Below are 18,963 nucleotides of genomic sequence, written 5' to 3' on the forward strand. Positions count from 1 at the left end.
CAATGAAGCTCACAAGAAGTCCAAATTTTGCTGAATGGCCTATAATTACAATGTTAATTAAAAGTTAGGTTATGTTAAATGGAAAGTGGCAATCTTGTATACCAATGAATGGCTCACTTGAGCTCAATGAATGGCCCGTTGTAATATCACGAATGAGATACTGTCCACACGTCAGACCTGCAGGATCATTTTAAAGTAAGAAAACTAAAACATCTAGCGCACAACAGGATTTTTTTTACAAATTTGAAAGTTAGGAATCTACATAAAACAATACTGTTTATAAATCCAATATGTTTTTGGCATAAAATTAATAAAACTTTAATAACATTTTAATAAAACTCTTCAATTTATTTATTGTTATTAATTGATTCTTTATTTTTAACTATCCTATATTTTTTATAATCTTAATATGTATTTATTCATTGTGTTATATTTATCGATTTTTATTTTTATAATTGTTACATATTTTTTATAATCCTAATATGTATTTTAATATAAAATAAATAAAAGTTCATAAAATATTCAATATTTCAGATTCTTTATATTTATTAATATATATTGATTTTTTATTTGTTATTATTATATATTTTTTGGTTCTAACTATTAAATTGCCTCTTACTTAAAATTGTGGTATCTTTTATTTTTCGTTTTTATATCCTTAACTTCGTATTAATATCATGATAAAATAATTTTTAATAGATCAAATAGTTATTAAAACTCACTAAATTAGTCATGAAATACTAAATATATTTCACACATGTCATAGCAAACAAACAAAAAGAAATAAAGGCTCGTTCACAACAAATGTTTCCTGTCGGAACATTTGTATCTTTACGCTCGCTTCATAAATGTACACCTGGTATTACAGATATATATGTCTTTATTTATTGGAGATTGTGAATCTCTTTTTCAATTATTATTTTTATCTATTTTATTGTATTATAATTAAAATTAATTTTACAATACGTTCACACTATGGCATGTAACGATAATTGTGCAGCAATTAGACGTATTTTGCATACAATAATGTTCATATAAATATTGCGAAACATTTAAAATAAATCGAATTTTTAAAAATATTTAATCATAATAAAACACTTTTTTTTAAATTGAATTACATTTTAATAATATATATTATTAAATTTTCAATAGTTTGTTTTTTAATATTTTTTATAACTTTAAGTTTTTTGTTTGTTTCGCTATTCGCTAATATAACAATATTTTATATTATTTTATAACAATTACATATGTTTATTTCAATATTTTTATTTTTCTTAATAAAACACTTTAGGTAGCAATACAAGAAAAATTATTTCATTTTTAAATAAGTATTAGGTTTTACTCAATTCTTCTCAATACAATTATAAGGTTTTCTTATATCACTGACTTAATCAGAAATGATAATTAAGTACTTAATTGATTATGTAATTGTTAATTTAAGAGTTTAAATTTGTTGCTCATTAGAAATTTCAAACAAATTGTAAATTTAAATATGTCATAATCAGCTGTTTGATTTTAGAAAAAAAAAAATTTATTTAAATTATTCAAATTCTTTAAATATAAGTATTGTCTGTATCTTGTATTAATTACAATAGTTATTAGTTAGTTTAATCAGCAAGTTATTTACTTCATAATATTTTTATAAAGAGGTTTTTCCAACAGTAATGAATTACAACAACAAAAATTCATTTTATATTATTTAAATTAATTGAATTTTTGGCTGATCATACAGCTGTTTCGAGTATCGTCAAATACCCATCATCAGTGGTCTTGGAAATAATTATTGTATTTAATTAATCGTACATAATTTTTTGAGAATGCAAATACTAGGAATCGGACTTGTGTCCTGCCGTTTAATGTTCGCACATTTTGTTTGGAATTTTGTTACTTTGCTGTGAAAGTTTTTTGCTGTTTTTATATTAGAACGAAATTATAAACCAGCTGTGTATTGAATTGAATTGAGTTGAATTAATTACTTATATTTTTATTTTTAATTGTTAAATTTCAATACTATTCAATACTATATTTCAATACTATTTTATTAAAAAAAATTAAATCGCAGATGTGTGCAGTGTTGTAGATGTATGTCTATAATACTTAAGATTTAATTTTTAAATTAAATTTAAATTTTTAAAAGTAAAAGTGTATATTATTACTGCGTAGCTGGTTTTTATTGTTAATAATCATCACCTGTCAGTCGTTTTCTTTAATGTTCATATTAGCATACGTGATATAAGTAAATTTAGAATACAAAATATTAGAATTTTTAACAAATTACTTTTATTATAAATAACGTTATAATGAGTTGTAGGCCAACAAAAATTTTTATATGAAATGTTTTATAATAAAAAGAAATTCGTATTTATGTTGGCTTCTATTAGTCGAATGTATAGCTTACCTGTCATATGTAGAAATTTGACAGTAGCACTCATCATGTAAATTCAATCTTATAAACTTTTCAATGAAATACGCAGTGCTGTATTTACCCCAAAATTTTGAAAAGAGATAAAAGTATGCTTCTTACCGTATAATTTGCAAATAGATAGGGATAGCTAGGGTTTGCATTTTTTGTTAAGGTAAGAAGGAATAAAAAAAATATTTATAAACCCAGGTACAGAATTTTTAGAAAAATGTTTTACTACACATATAGACGTTAACGAAGGAAGTTGTTTTTAGTGGCATTCTTAGTAAAGTTTTATAGATAATACACAATGAACCGCAACCGACGTTCTATGAATACTATATCTAAACAATTTGTGTCTGGAGGAACATATGTAAGTTATATACATATATTTATATAAATGGTTATGTTTAGTTTTGTATTAATGCATTTTGGTAAATGCTTAAAAAAATACTCTGTGTCAACATATGTTTAATAATACATATGTAAATTGTGCTATCAGTAGTAAGAAGTGTGATAGATAGATATGCATTTAAAATAAAAATAATTGAGTGATATCTAAATTTGACTATTTAATATTATTTTTTTGTTAAAGAACATATCAGCTAGTGCCAAGTGCAGCTATAAAAAAAAACAGATTCTGATTCCCCGAGACTAATGAATGAGATACTGTCTATATTGCTACCAATAAATTGCGCATGACATAATCTTCTATCTATGTTGGTGTAGCGAAAGTTATTTAGTATATGAAATTAATATTCATGAAATACTTAGTTTAAATTATAATGGTTTTTGGTAACATATTGAAAAAAAAAAACAAATTTATAGAGCATTTGGCTACATATCTCCAGTAACATTACAAGTAAAAATAAATATCTTTCTACCATGCATGCATATCGTATATATCAAATATTTATTGTTTTATACAAATAAAATTTAACTATATTAAGTTATTTTGACATGAACAAAGTTAAATGAAAAATCTACACTTTTTAAATATTTTACACATTAAGAGAGAAAGATATGTCTATATCCAGAAGGGTGTGGTTGATAGCCGTATTAATATATACAGTTGACAGATTTTTTCGGTGGTTGATTACCATTAAACTGCCATTTATTTATTGATTAATAATTAGACCATATCGAAATTCAAATTTTAAACCATTTTGATGCTGAGTCATATTAAATAATATCTTAAAGTTTATTATTAATTTCATTTGTGGTGAAATAGTAATATTAATATAGTTTTATTTAGAATATTCACTTCAGCATTCTCTTTCAGTTTAAAAAGAATCGAGCGTTTTGAACTACACAATTCGTTCTTGAAATATCTAAAAAATTTCTATATCTTTTACCTTATCTAAAATAAGATTTCTATATAGGCTTTCTAGTTGTTTTTTCTACAACCGCTTTTTCTACATCTATTGATTTTAACCCATTCAATGGATTGCTTGTTTCATATCACAACAGTTTCCCCCACTTATCCGCAGTTGAGTACGTTAGCTAGTGCGCTAAGAACTTTATATTAATACTAAGTTAAAGAAAATGATAAAAAGATTTGATTTACGCACTATGGTCTATCTAGTTATTACTTTTTTATGTATAGATTTTCACTAATTTGAAAGTTCCACAACTTTTTACGGTAGCTCAGAGCCATTATAATCTCAGAATAACACCTATTTACAATTGATTGTAAAAGACTTTTACAGTCTTTCGTTAAAGGACTTTTCAAACGCATTATATATTGTTATATATGCTATATCTCAAATAAAGGTATAAAATATAAACTTTGTAGTAGCTTATAAGTTTAAAATTCATTCTATCATGCTGTTGGCAGTTTTTGATTCTCGTCTCTTGCTGTTTGTGTTTAACATTATAATATAACCTGTTCACAGATTTTCGATACTAGTTAGTCTGTAGATGTTCGATTTTTGGGAGTAAGCCTGTAGAACCAGAATCTGTAAGTAGAATTATAAGGTGACCATAAGACAAGCAGTACTATATACAATATTATTAGTTTTTGCTTAGATTTTAAATTGTCAATAGGTTAAAATGATATCGAGTTAATAAAATACATTTCCTATCCTTAAAATATTTTTTTTTTTTTTTTTTGACACTACTAATTCGCCATATGTTTTAATTAATTTTATAGCATCTTTTTTTTTATTCCAAATCTGCCATTGTCTTTGTGTACCGTCTAAGCTAGCATCAAAAATTAATGCATTATAATTTTTAAATTTTCTAAAATTAACAAAAATTAATTTATTTTTACAATTTACAGTGTTGTTCAGTATCTGATTTTTTATGTATACCATAAAGTGAATTTAATTTCAAAAGTCTTTAAAACCAATTTGATGAAATGTGCAGTAACATCCGCCAATTACGCATTGCTTCCAGAAAAAAGCATAGTTGGAAGCCTGTTACGGCAAATCGATAAAGAAAAAAAAAAGTGGAATGATTGGTATTGATTTTAAGAGTCCTTTGAAAATGAATTCCTTTATTTTAATGCAAAAATATTAGTTTTGCGTTAAATAGTTATGTTCATTTACTCCGCTTGATCTCAAACGAAAAAAAATTTTTGCTTAAGAAAACGGCAGTTTTATATATTTTAATTAATTATTTATTCACTTGAAAATTATGCCGAAGATATAAGATATATCTACATACATACCCCGGCTTGAAATTTTTAATTTATATCATTGTTGCGTGGTAGGTTGCCAGCGCTCTCAGCGTGATGTCGTAAATCTGGCAATTTGCGATGTTCCAATATGTAAAATTAAATTCCAAGTGGAATAATACTTTTTTCAAGGAATAAATGGTTTGTAAAATTTATACAGACGATTAGAGTAATTAGGGTGATACTGTTGCAAATTGTGTTATGTAGTTGATTTACCTTATTGTTTTTGATAAGCAATAACGATAAGATAAATCAAAATGTAGTCTAATCTCACAAATTTGCTTCAACGTCCTTCCAATATCGTTTGGGTATTGGCTGCAGGAATGTACATAGCTATTCCTGAACTAAATTTTCTGTTGTAATAAACATAATGTTATGGACAAAGTTGGGGCTATGATTCAAGTGGAAATTATATTAGATATACATATGCCTTGATCAGGCGGGCAAGGACGAATGAAAGGTATACATTACAAATTATGGTTTGTACATTATACAAAATATAGCAATTTGAGGATACAATTTATTGATATTTGATAATATAAATAAATATTTTTAAAATATTTTCTTTAGAATGGTTCAGCCAACAACAGCAACAATAGACAACGAGCAGCGCAGGCGCCAGGTTATCAGCAACCACAGTTTCAGGTGCAGGACCAATTTCCATCTCAAGCTGTTTTCGAAGAGCCTAAGGTGGAAGCTATGCAGCAGGAACCTGCTAATAACCAAAACCTCCAGGAAGACGTAGCAGTTGATAAATTAGTGCCAGACACTGAAAATGATGATGACGCATCTTCTATTCGCGAAAATGGTAAACTGAAGTTCAAAAAAATTTTCTTAACTAGAAAGAAGTCTTCAGGTGTGTTTGATGCGATACAAAAAAAATATACACTATTTTTCAATTTATACTTGTATTTTTTATTTTTAGTTCGAGCAAAGGAGCAGAAGATACGCCAAAATCGCCGTTTGCGCAAAGCTATACTACCCAAAAATGCTTTAATGGCTTTAAATGAAGTAAAAGGCATTAAAATAAGCGATTTTACTATTAGCAATAATATTAACGGTGGCTTCATTGCACTTGTAACTGTTAATGCGAGCGAGTATGAGGGCAAGGGCAATTCAAAAACTGCTGCTAAAAATAATGCATGCGAAAAGGCTTTACGAGACTTTGTCCTTGCTAAAATGATGGAAAAGCCTAGACTACCCAAAAACCAAAAACTTTCAAGTGAGGATGTCAATATGGATACTACAAATGGTAAAATTTTTTAAAAATTTCACAAAATTTAAATAACATTTTAATATTCTATATTTATTTAGACTCAGACGCAACAGATTCACAAAATCCTCCTGATGATGATTTACCTATGATTAATTTGGCTTCATTTGCCATATATAAACTTTTCTCAGAGTGGGAGAGTGAGGGTTATATTGTTCCTGAACTTCATCCTTCAGCAAATGGTAATCCAGAACATGATGCAACCACTCCAAAGGAACCGAAAAAAGCTCCAATTCGTAATGATCTACCACCAAATTGGGAAGATATGCACCCAACTACTTTGCTTTGCATGGTAATTAGTAGAACCGAAGTAACAAATAGAATAATACATTAACTTTATTCAAAATTTATATAGATGCGTCCAGGATTGGTTTATAATTATGATGGAGTCATTGGCGAAAAGCCCAACGTGTTGCAGCAAGTAAGTGTGACACTTGATGAACAGGTGTTTACATCAACTGGCCGGTCCAAGAAAGTTGCACGTAGAAATGTTGCAGTAAAAATTTGCAACGAATTATTTAGCACTAATTTTACAACTGAAGAATAGAAGAATAGACTATTTAACTAACTATAAATTAATTAAATTTATATTAAATATAAGTACATACTTAACGGAAAATAGAGAGACAAACAGACATTTTGCAAATATAATATATGTTAATTAACCACAAGCATAAACAATAAAAATTCTGCAAAAACAGTATTTCAAATTAAACCTGAAAATTCAATGTTTTAGACTTATTGTTTTACTAATTATTTAATGAGAATTTATTATATGTTTTCATTTTTAAATATTAGTTTTTAATACTTTCTATTGCCAATTCGACTAAAAATTCTTATATTTCCAATATAAAGCTAATAATGTTTAAGCCTGTGAACCTCATTACAATAGTTGACCTACAATTTTTACAAAAAAAAAAACTATAATATGGAGTGGAAACTATCAGGACCAAGAAAAAAGTATATAAAATAATATCAGTTGATTGGGGTCAGACTCGATCTACTCTGTCGAAAATCTTGTTGATAATATATACCTGTCGTCGGTATAGTACCTGTTGAGAGCAAGGAGCGGCGTTTAGTTGTTGTGATTGGAAAGTGGTTCCAGGATCTAAGTTTGACTGTTTCTGCAACTTATTCTTATGCTTTAATGCACGTATTTATTTAAATCTTTTTGATTTTGGACTTTGAGCTGGTCTCTACATATCAGAAACTTTAGTTTCCCTCTTTACACCAAAATTTCTGCTCTCAACTTTTTCTGGTGTCCCCGCTGAACTTAGTAACATACGAAGAGATGAAGTAACCAATTTCAGTAGATTATAAAAGAGGAGACAAAACAAAATCATTGTAGCACATCTTCAGAGTGAAACGATATAAGGCGGTGGCGGTCAATAGTGTTACCTACGTCTTTAGTAAGTTGAAGTTACCTGCTTTATTTCGCGTCATGTTGGTAATCGGTCAAATTATTTGGCGTGTGATGGGCTCCATACTTTACATCATTAAAAAAACGGGTTATTATATAAAGACCCTCTTTTATATTGTTTTAATCCTCTCCCCGTTTATATCCTTGTTCTCATCTTCTCTATAAACATGGGGGTATAGACTTTACTCCTAAATTGAGTTATTCAAACTCAGCTAACATTTTATACATTTTATATATTTAGATGAAGCGGTAATCATCACCATCAAGGCAGTTCAATTAAGCGAGTTCTCCGAAGAAATTAAATATTTAACTAAAGCCAAATCATTAAAACAAAACATTTTCTTCAGGGACTTGCACTATTTTCAGAAAAAAACAACATAAGAGTACGAGGACGTACCTCAGAATTAAGTATACCATACAATCAGAAACATCCAATCACGGGGTCATTGTATGGCAAAGCTTATTATGGAACACGTACATCGAGAAAAACTCCATTGTGAACTTCAAGTTGGCACAGACCAGGCAAAAATTCTGGACAATTAAAGGAGAGTGCATGGTCAGAGCTGTTGTACAACATTGCGTGTTATACAGGCGAGCACGGCCTTAAATGTTAAAACAAATAATGGGCAACCCACCAAAGGATAGAGTTTTTTCAACAAGACCATTCTTCAATTCCATGCAAGGCCTACATAGTGATATTTTGCCGTTTGTCTAACAAAGCAGTTCATCTGGAGTTCCTTAGTGACTTGACAACTACAAAGAAAATAATAATGCTATTTATTATGATCTACGCAGTAAAGATAAAAATTGTAAACTAAAAATTTCCTTTAATTTTCTTACGTTAATTAAGTGTTTTTAAGCCCATGAATTAAAAATAATTTCACAAATAAAAATGCCTCATCTAGTACTTTTGGAGAATGTGTTCAAAAAAAAAAAATGGTAAACATAAATTATAATGGAAATAGAAATCATATGATATGTCAGTCAGTTCTTGTGTTTGCTTTCGACAAAAAACTTTTCAGTTGTTTTTATTCGTTGGTTGTGTTTTGGTCGCTATGCGCCGGGGGAAAAGGTTCTCGGCTTGTGACAGAATGTTGAAATAAAAAACTAAATGCATATTTAATAGTAGTTAAAATTTTGCAACAAGAAATAAAAACAAATTATGCAAAGCAAATATGTACGAAATTAAAGAGCAAAAAGTTAAAAGGTGGTGAAGAAGAAGAGAAGCCAAAAAGCGCAAAATAAGAAGTTCAATTCAGTAAAATTAGGTCTTTGGCCCTTGCTTAAAAAGTCAAGTTAGCCAAAAAACAAACAAGTCAACAAAAAAGAAATCAGTGTGCGTCAGTAATTTGAAAGCAATTTTTTTAATAAAAATTAAAAATAAATATAAAGAATAAAATCGTTTATTAAACAAAATGGATTTTTTACAAAATATTTTAAAGAATCTGCAAACGTTTTTGTGTAAGTTTCCATGTTAACAAATAATTTATTGTTTTACCAATAACTACAAATTTCTTATATACTTTAAATATATATATATATAAGATTTAGAAAATGTTTGAGATTTTTTCTTCTATTCTTCAGCATCTTACATTGATCTGGACTATTCAATATGGCTTTACCGATTACTTACGCCGCTGTTGATAACATTTCTGCTGCCCATGGTTTTTGTGGCGCTCATCTACATATCGTACATTATGCTTTGCATATACCGATTACACCGGTAAGTTATTTCCAGTAATTGCCATACTTACGCATAACTGTTTTGCAATGTGAATTATAATATAATTATAATTAATTAAAATTCAGTTTTTTTTTTAAACTAACATTTTCTATAAAATATATTTTGAAATTTATGCTACCGAAATATATTCACTAATCACTAATTCCATGCACGTAGAGATTTAAACGAGTTTATAGTTAAAAATTATAGCCGCCAAAACGCTAGAAGTGAATTTGTGTGTCCTTGTTGAAACTTAACCCGTTTTACTTTCATTGTGACACAACACTGGTTACCACAACAACAACAACAACTACAAATTTACTATTGATAGAATGATTAACTCAAAGCTATATAGAAATTTTTGGGCCAATAATACAGTCTAACCTTATGTTCCAACTTAGTATGAAATACTGTTGCACGCTTAAATATGAATCAAGCCAACAGAGTTAATGACTTAAGACAGTATTGAAACCTAAGTTCCGAGTAGAGTGTGAATCAGAAGCTATGGAAAAAAATTTCCACTTAATCAGTTAATTTACAACTACAGCCATATAAAAATCACGAAGATCAGCTCTCCTTTTGATATTTGTTTTAAAAAAAAATACAACAAATCAAAAAGCTGCTGCAGTGGCAGCCGCATAAGTTGAGCTGATCGAACTTTTATAATGGGAAACGTCTAGGGAACTGTGACAGACCCAAAAAAAGTTGCGCTCTCTAATTTTGGAACTGTATTGGACATGGAAAAAACCACAAATTGTTGCATCAAAATTAAAAAAAAAACATTTTAACAGTTGGTATAAGAAATGGTCTTAAATTTTAACTATTCAAAAAATAAACCAATTTTTAATGACACATATCCTTTTTTCCGGATTAATAACAAATTAAAAAAGAAGGATGATATAGATCAACAAATAGAAATAACGTGTGAATAATGCGATCGCATTACATTTAGAAATGCGATCGCATTCTAATCAATATTAAAGTAAACGATCAGATGGATCAATGTTAACGTAAACGATCTTAAGAAAAAGCATGAACGTGAGAACACATTTCCTAATTTAATGCGATCGCATTCTAATCAATATTTAAGTAAACGATCAGATGGGTCAATGTTAAAGTAGACGATCTTAACAAAAGGCATAACGTGAGAATACATTCTCAATTTAATGCGATCGCATTCTAATCAATATTAAAGTAAACGATCAGATGGATCAATGTTAGAGTAGACGATCTTAACAAAAAGGATGCACGTGAGACCACAATTTTTGATCTAATGTGATCGCAATTTAATCAATATTAATCGCATTAGATTAAAAAATATCAAGATATATTCAATATATTCAAGATTGTAATACTATTAAAAAAAAAAAGAAAGAACTAGTGCCCAATGCACGATTAAACTACAGAGTTCATAGGTTTTTAACGTGATTATCTGCCGTGATTGTTGAACATTACGTGTTTTCTTAACAGACATATTAGTGCAATCCAATTGATACTGTATATCTGGATACTCTCCTTGAGAAGGAGACAGACTTATCTAAAATATTGGTGTAGTATTATGAATAGATAAGAAGAACTACCCACAAAAAATATGTTCATATTCACATGTTATTAAAAACTTCGTCCATTTGAGGTATTTAGTTGGAGGGCGTTGGTTTAAATGGGAAAAAGATTTAATTTTATCATTTAATAATTTTACACCCATTCCCATCTTTTCCATCTTTTTTGTCTTATTTCACTTTAACCCAAATAAAGTTTACTATCCATAACTATAGCAGATTGAAATTGATTTCTATTTCTGTTGTACTTTCATCCGAAACTATCACGTTCTCATGAGGGACAACAATAGCCAAAAGTTTATTAATCGTCTTGCAGTTTCATATACTGCTAAGGCTTCTGTTCATCTATAATCTATAATGTATCTATAATTCTATAGATATATTATAATATAAAGATATATAATATCTATAGAATTTTTAGATATATAGATAATCTACATATAGCTAACGTATATATGTACGGTTTTAAGTTAATGCAAAATTAATTTCGCTGGTTTTGATTTATGGAATATTTTCTGTTTGGATTGAACTAAGAGTATATTGATTTAACTGCAGCAAGTTTTTTTTAAATTAACTAATAAGCAGGTATTTTTTTAGGCCAATATTTTAGTTAGTTTAATATTAACTCAGATATAATCAAGTTTTTGCTTTCAGCCCAGCTTAGATAATAAACTGTTTAACACTTTTTTGCAGTAATAACGTTTATAGTGTCTATTATCTATCAATTGACATCTATTAATTAATTTTACATTGTTTACCTATTATTACATCTTTTTTGTAAAGTTATTTGTTATTTGTTAACGACGTGACGTTTTTAGTAAAAGGTTTTAGTGGAGATGTGAACCCCCAAGCACTTCCGTTTAATATGTTTAAACATTTTTAACATTCTCTTAAAGTGTTTATATATTTACCCTTTATAAAACGGAGATTCTTATAACTATTTTAGCCTTTTTTAATTTTTTGGACAAGGTATCTATTAAACAGGCATTTCGTTTCAGTGTACAGAATTACAGTTCACACCAGTGTCCACATTAAAGACTTTCCAATGTGTTGCTTAATCTATCTTAACATAATCATATCATAACATGTTTTCTTATTCTTATTTTTTTGTTGAAGACTGGAATTCTTCCTGAAATAGACCCTGAACCTTCGTGTTAAGTACTTATTTAATGTTCATCTGTACTTACATTTTGTTCAGACCTGGAGATTTGTTCCAGACTTCTTGCATATATATGTATGTATAGATATTTATATGTATATGATTTATAAAAGCTATTTTTTAAAAAAGTAATGACTAAGTAAAGGGTTTTTTAATTATCTAGTAATTACTTCCAAATACCAGTTATGTGTCTATCGTCAATTGGGAAACGAATTTAGGTAAAGTAATATTCTCTATAACAATTCATCAATCGTCTCTATCGTGAACTGGGAAGCGAATTTGGGTAAAGTGATATTCTCTATAACAATCCATCAATCGTCTCTATCGTGAATTGGGAAGCGAATTTGGGTAAAGTAATATCCTCTATAGCAGTTCACTAAGAGCTGGACTTGGTACTTGGTAAAGATGTGATGTGTTCTTATTGCCGTCTTTTAGCTTCGATCCACTGAAGGTTCATTGTTTTTTTTTCTCCGAGATCTTGGGCTTTGGTTATTTCCCAATTTTACTATCATAAAAAACAAAACTAATATATATTATTATATATATATAATAGGTATATATATTATTTTTATAAAGTAATAATATTAATTCAAGATCTAATCATTTTGAAAATATATTGAATAATTTCTTTATTGCTAGTATCTTATATCTCTTAGAGATATGTATATAGTAAATTGTTTGCTAGACTTAACGTTTTGCCTTTCCTATGTCTCGAAGTATTGACTCGAAGTACCCAACTCAATTAAGTTCGTACTAATATAAGTAGTATTGTATATACTACAAAAGTTATGAATAACATTCAGTATTTTCATTTTAAAATGAAATGCATAAATGATATACGTAGATATGTATGTATATTTATATATATATGCATGCATAAATGTAAATAAATATATTTTAAAGAGGTTAAAATTTAAGTAAAAACGTAAAAACAAGTTTAGTAGTTTTTCTTAAGTTTCATTAAAGTTTTAGTCATTATTATTTTATTCTACTTTGTTAGAAAGTATGTTAATAAGATATTTATACAGTTATGTACAGTTGGTTTCAGATATATTTATGAATGGAAGTCAGATTAAAAATCTTTTTAAATAAATTCAAACAAATGAAGATGTTAATTTTAGCTGATGTCAAAGTTTAAATATCCTTTATATGGAATTATTTAGAGTCCCCCAGCAGAAACTTTATGTGATTAGTACCTATATTCACCTATTTGCAGGATGAATCTCGTACTTCCTTAATCATAATTGGGCCATTGAATGATTCACTTAAACAGAAAGACCTGAATCAATCAATAGGAAATGCGAGATCCCATATAAGTTAAGTAATTCGAAAAATGTTTTTATAGCTTGGATGAGATTTATTGTCATACCTGGCATATTCTTCATATCAATAGTAAATGCGAGATCCCATACAAGTTAAGTAAGTAACTCTCCAAATGCTTTTATAGTTTGGCTGGGATATGCTTCAGATCTGATATCTTTTTATTATTATTTATTCTGGGCTCTACAAAGTTTTTATGAGGTAAAACCTTTTCATTTAGGTCTATTGGCCCATTGTGTTACCGTATATATAGGAAAAACTCTGGGTTTAAAACCACCTTGAACCTTTGGCGAAGCCTAAAATGCTATTTTGTATTAGGTTTTGGAATTGATTAAGATTCTCAAGAAAGGGGGCTCCTAAAGTGTTAAGTCGCCGCTGTGCATGAGCTGGGCAAAAACATAATAGATGAGAGGCAATCTCATCGTCTTCCCCACAGCTGCAACAGGTTTTATTGAAAGGGAAGTCTAATCTTCTAGTATGGCTTCCTAATTTATGGTGACCTGTAAGTAAACCTACCAAAAGACAGATATCTCTACGGGGTATCTCAATGAGAATTTTGGATTTCCTTTTATTGGAAGGTGACCAGATTGCATACAGATGCCTACATATCGTTGAGTCTTCCCATCTTTTATTAAAAATTTTAGCACAGAAAGAACTCAGTAACAGTTGATGTTAACATAGTGATGTTAGCGATATGCCCAGCTTTTGCTAGTAAAGCACAAAAATTTAAGGAGCCTTTAAACGTGCTATTGCCAGAGAATTGGGAAGAGGTTTTGGGAACAGAATGAACTATATATAAGTCAATAAAAAATTTGTTTACTGGTTAGAAAACCATTTTTCAGTTTCATAAGATAATGAAAATAATTTTCGAACAACCTTATATATTATGTATATAATATATTATTTATTTGAAATTGTTTAGGTTATATCGTCTTGACTTTCATACTATCTATTTAAATGGTATGGTGAGTTACAGAAGATGAAAGACAGTGACGCAATAACAAAATACATTGTGAAACCGGTTGCAGCAATTTTTTTATATACATAGTAATGGTAATTCCGTACCCATACCAGTATCTATCTGCATGCAGTTGCATTTATAGAATCTCGTAACTTTAATTACAGCTAAACTTAAATTATCTAAAGGTTGTTAGAGGTTAAAGAATTTGAAACAATTAATGAATAGAAGTTTACTTTGTTATTGCAAAAATGGATGATTTTTTTTCAGTCTTATATATTTATACCTGCTTCTTTATTTATGAGGTTATTTTACATATTACATATTATAGTTCTGTAGTAATTATAAATACTGACCTCAGAGAGCTGCTATCCGATTTAATTTTATTTTAAGTGAAAAAAAAATGAAAAAAAATAAAATATTTATCAACAAATTCCATAATGTGAGTTCTAAATCCTTCTGTGGGTCTGGCACTTGCGTACTTTAATGAGTCATATGTGTAATCAGCTAATACGTCTTGCTTCACAAATATAGTATGTATAGTATGTAGAACGAGTTGCTAGTTTCGAGATACTTATTACTTATTACTCGTTAATTGTTTGTAAACAATGCAAATTTATCTTATAAATTTCGTCAGTTGTTTTGGTCGAATCACGCCATTGGACTGATAACATATTTGAGTAATTCTTGTGCGATTATAATTATTATTATAATTATTATAAGTACTTATTACAGTGAATAAACGAAAATTGCTACAATGTATGGTTGGTCAGACCAGGGTGGGCGATAATTTTGCTAAATTTAAATCAGTTTCTTATCATATCAGAAAGACAACTGCTATTTATTGCCATTGTTATTATTATTAATATCTTTTTCTTTTTTCTATATAATTTTATTTTTATTTTTTTTTATATACGATATATGCGATGTTTTAGATTAGAAATATTTCTATTTCTATGTTCCCTAAGTATCTGCACATACGAGTATGTCATTGATTTATGCTCTCTAAAATTCAGATAAGAAGGTCATTATTAGGTCGGGTGCAATTGAACGCATCGGCCTTCAGTGAGCCGAAATTTTAAGAATTTTTGAAATAATTTGATAAGAAAATAACGTTTCATTTATTATTTATAGGCATTGCCCACAACGGCTGCAATTATAGAATGTTTTTGAATGCGTCATACTCTTGGGTTTAGGATAGGTTATGTGTGGCTTTCTATATATAATTTACGAGCACTTAATCACACCTAATAATTTATTAAGTGGTTTGTTCTTTTTTTTTACAAAAGTGCTAATTAGATAAAAATTTTAGAGTAAGTAAAATGTGCTACGATTTATTGACTTTACAATATTAAACATTTTAATAAACATATATTATCAATAAATTACACTTTATTAACTCTAATGAAAGAGTAAAATCTTAACAACAATAAAAAAGCAACTTAGTTCAATGCAATTAGTAAAAAATGCTTCGACTAAATGTATTTTTGAAAGATATTTTTATAGTTTTTATTATATAGATACATTATAATTTGTGTTTACAAATAGGTATTTCTGCATATATATTATTAACTTTGTAACAAAGTCAATGGTAATGACAACACCAAGTAATATGTATATATATTTAAGTGAGAGGTTTGTGATGTTAATTGTTTTCGTTTTGTCAATCATCGCTATTTAGTTTATAATAAATTTATTATTCGATTTGAACAGGTCTTCAGTAAGTTAATCAGCTTACCTGACTTGATTGTTCACTTGGTTGTTTATGTTCATTTTGAGTACTCTAGATTTCTTAGCACACTCACTTATACGTTCTTTTATGCGCAAGCATACACTCATTAAATATCATTTAGGCAGAGCTTTAAAAATTGAATCATTAAAATAATTAAGCTAGTAGAAGTTACTATTAATAAACTTGAGAGGTACTTAGACAGCTGCTTGAACAGTTCTTAAGCTTATAGTCAGATCACAAATTTGGGTTTAAAATTTATCTAGTATAGTTAAAATATTAATAGCTCTTTTACCATTCAAAAACTTGAAATAAACAAACAGTTGTTTTGATAGTTCTTAAGACCAAAAAAGGATCCTAAATACCTTTTCATAGTCTTTTTGACGTTCCTTCTTCGATATGGGTCAGGAGTAAATTATTGGGTCGGGAGTTTTTATCCAATTTATATTAGAATGCCCTTAACAGCTGACCTTTTAACCTTTATTTGAAGGTAGACATTCTTAATAAGGGAGGGAGTCATGGTCGCAGTAGTCTATATCGTAGTACGTATTCAATTTTACTTAATTTTATTCTATTGCTATTCTATGAGTACGTAATATTATCTTTGGTTGATAATCTATTCGATGCAGTCTGACAAGATGGTAACTCAGAGAAGGTTTCGATTCTGTGAAAGAGAGTTTTTAAAAATTTCTTTGTAAATTCTCTAGCGATATATATATCCACTTCCTTCAACATTTTTGGCTCATTACATTCAATTTATCTCATACTTGTCTGAAACTGTCTTTGCTTGATAAACCTTTTCTTGTGATTGATCGTAAGATCGGTACTTCAGTGATACGACGTGTCGACTATGACTTTTCATTCATATATAATTATAATTATTATTCATACGTGATTTTTTTATATACAATATTTAAAGGGCTTGGGAAATATCTATCATGGTGCTGATTGACTGTCAAAATAGTTTAATACATCAATATGAGTTTTATAAAATTATTTATAGTCTGCTAAGAATTAGAATTTATGTATATTATAATTGAATAAATTTGTCCAAGATCACCGGTTCTAGAACTTGTCCAGAACATTGCAAAAACTATATTTCTTCTATTTTCATTTCAGAGTTGTATCAATATATATTATGTATATATATATCAAATATATGATGGGTACTTAGAGTGGTATTAATACTATCCATGATATATTTGTCTGTAGTCTATATATATTTGTTATAATTATAAAATCTTTCCTACTTCTGTTTCAGAAAAGTTATTTTGCGTTCCGTGCAAACTGATGGAAATTTTTGGGAAGTCGGTCGTAAAATAGTTGCAGCAATGTGGGATGCACATGGGCGCTTCTATCATGGGTACGAAGTAATTGGCATGGAAAATATTCCAAAGGATAAAGCTGCATTGATCGTTTACTATCATGGTGCCATACCCATTGACATGTATTATTTAAATGCACGGATGCTAATGCAGGAGGATCGTCTAATCTACACAGTTGCAGACCGTTTTCTTTTCAAAATACCTGGCTGGAATACCATAGCTGAAGCGTTTCATATCAGTGCCGGTACTGTACAGTCCTGCATAAATATACTAAAGGAAGGAAATTTATTAGCTATTTCACCGGGTGGGGTGTTAGAAGCACAGTTCGGGGATCATTTTTATGAATTGCTATGGCGTAATCGATTGGGATTTGCTAAGGTCGCACACGAATCTAAAGCAATGATAATACCATGTTTCACACAAAATATCCGTGAAGGATTTAGACAGTTGACTATATTTCGAAGGCTCTTCTTAAAGATTTACAATTGGATACGTGTGCCAGTTTATCCAATTTATGGAGGTTTCCCAGTTAAACTGCGAACATATCTAGGAAAACCAATTGAATATGATGAAAATCTTACACCGGAAGAACTGCAAATTAAAGTAAATATTTTTTCTTTAAATTAAATAGAATTGGATTATGAGTTAAAAATATTTTATTTTAATTTTAGGTTGCAGCTGCTCTGGAGGAACTTATAAACAAACATCAACTTATCCCTGGCAGTATACTACGTGCATTACTAGAACGTTTCTCATTCTATAGAAGCAAAACTGATTAGTGGAGTGGAATCATTTACATATAATTTACGATAGAATATTATTTGAAATTAAGCAAAAAGACTTCGTCTAAGTTAAGTTCTCTCATAAAAAGTTTATATTCTGGAAAGTTTACAAATCAAACCGCAGTGTATTTGTAAGCAAATTCGAAATAAGTTAACATAGTTAATAATATTTACTTAGACTTTAGAGTACTTAAGCCAATAAGCGAACTTAGCTCAAAGCTAACATCGTAAAATTTTTACAAAGATTATATATATATATTTTAAATAAAAACTTTTCCCCTTAAAATTCCAAATAAATTAAATTTTTACTATTTTGCATATACAAAACATATACATATAAATTATTTCATAACTAAAAATTTAAAAAATTATTTTTATTACATTTGTACTGTACATAGGTTATATATTTAATTTTATTACAAAAACCACCCATTATTTTCTGTTTTTTTTTCTTAACGGCAAATAAATCTATGATATAGAATAAGGCATAAGTTTATTAAATAAGTTAAAATAATACTAGTAAAATTTTTATAACATAAGTATAATTTAATACAAACCTATAGATAATAATTGTATGTATGTAAAAAACGTTGCAAACGAAAAAAGAAATAAATTATTTTAGTAAATAGAATATTAT

The 18,963-nt window shown here is 28.5% G+C and overlaps 2 protein-coding genes across 3 annotated transcripts; both read left to right on the forward strand.

Annotated features, from left to right (window-relative positions):
• The first annotated feature begins 2,613 nt into the window (after positions 1 to 2,613).
• Positions 2,614 to 7,068, forward strand: LOC119671425 (double-stranded RNA-specific editase 1). Of its 2 annotated transcripts, none has more exons than XM_038082050.1 (5): positions 2,614 to 2,774; positions 5,649 to 5,934; positions 6,004 to 6,330; positions 6,393 to 6,643; positions 6,707 to 7,068. In XM_038082050.1, exons 1-5 carry the CDS (start codon positions 2,712 to 2,714, stop codon positions 6,896 to 6,898), a joined length of 1,119 nt encoding a protein of 372 aa, XP_037937978.1. In that variant the 5' UTR covers positions 2,614 to 2,711; the 3' UTR covers positions 6,899 to 7,068. The 2 variants fall into 2 exon arrangements, with proteins under 2 accessions (XP_037937978.1, XP_037937979.1); XM_038082051.1 differs by lacking the exon at positions 2,614 to 2,774 and adding an exon at positions 5,021 to 5,538.
• A 2,118-nt stretch (positions 7,069 to 9,186) lies between these two features.
• LOC119671427 (transmembrane protein 68) lies at positions 9,187 to 18,600 on the forward strand. Its single transcript, XM_038082052.1, has 4 exons — positions 9,187 to 9,232; positions 9,356 to 9,494; positions 17,481 to 18,147; positions 18,216 to 18,600. Exons 1-4 carry the CDS (start codon positions 9,187 to 9,189, stop codon positions 18,321 to 18,323), a joined length of 960 nt encoding a protein of 319 aa, XP_037937980.1. The 3' UTR covers positions 18,324 to 18,600.
• Positions 18,601 to 18,963: the final 363 nt, after the last annotated feature.

This window comes from Teleopsis dalmanni, chromosome 1 (assembly GCF_002237135.1).
Source record: "Teleopsis dalmanni isolate 2A chromosome 1, ASM223713v2, whole genome shotgun sequence".
NCBI lineage: Eukaryota > Metazoa > Arthropoda > Insecta > Diptera > Diopsidae > Teleopsis > Teleopsis dalmanni.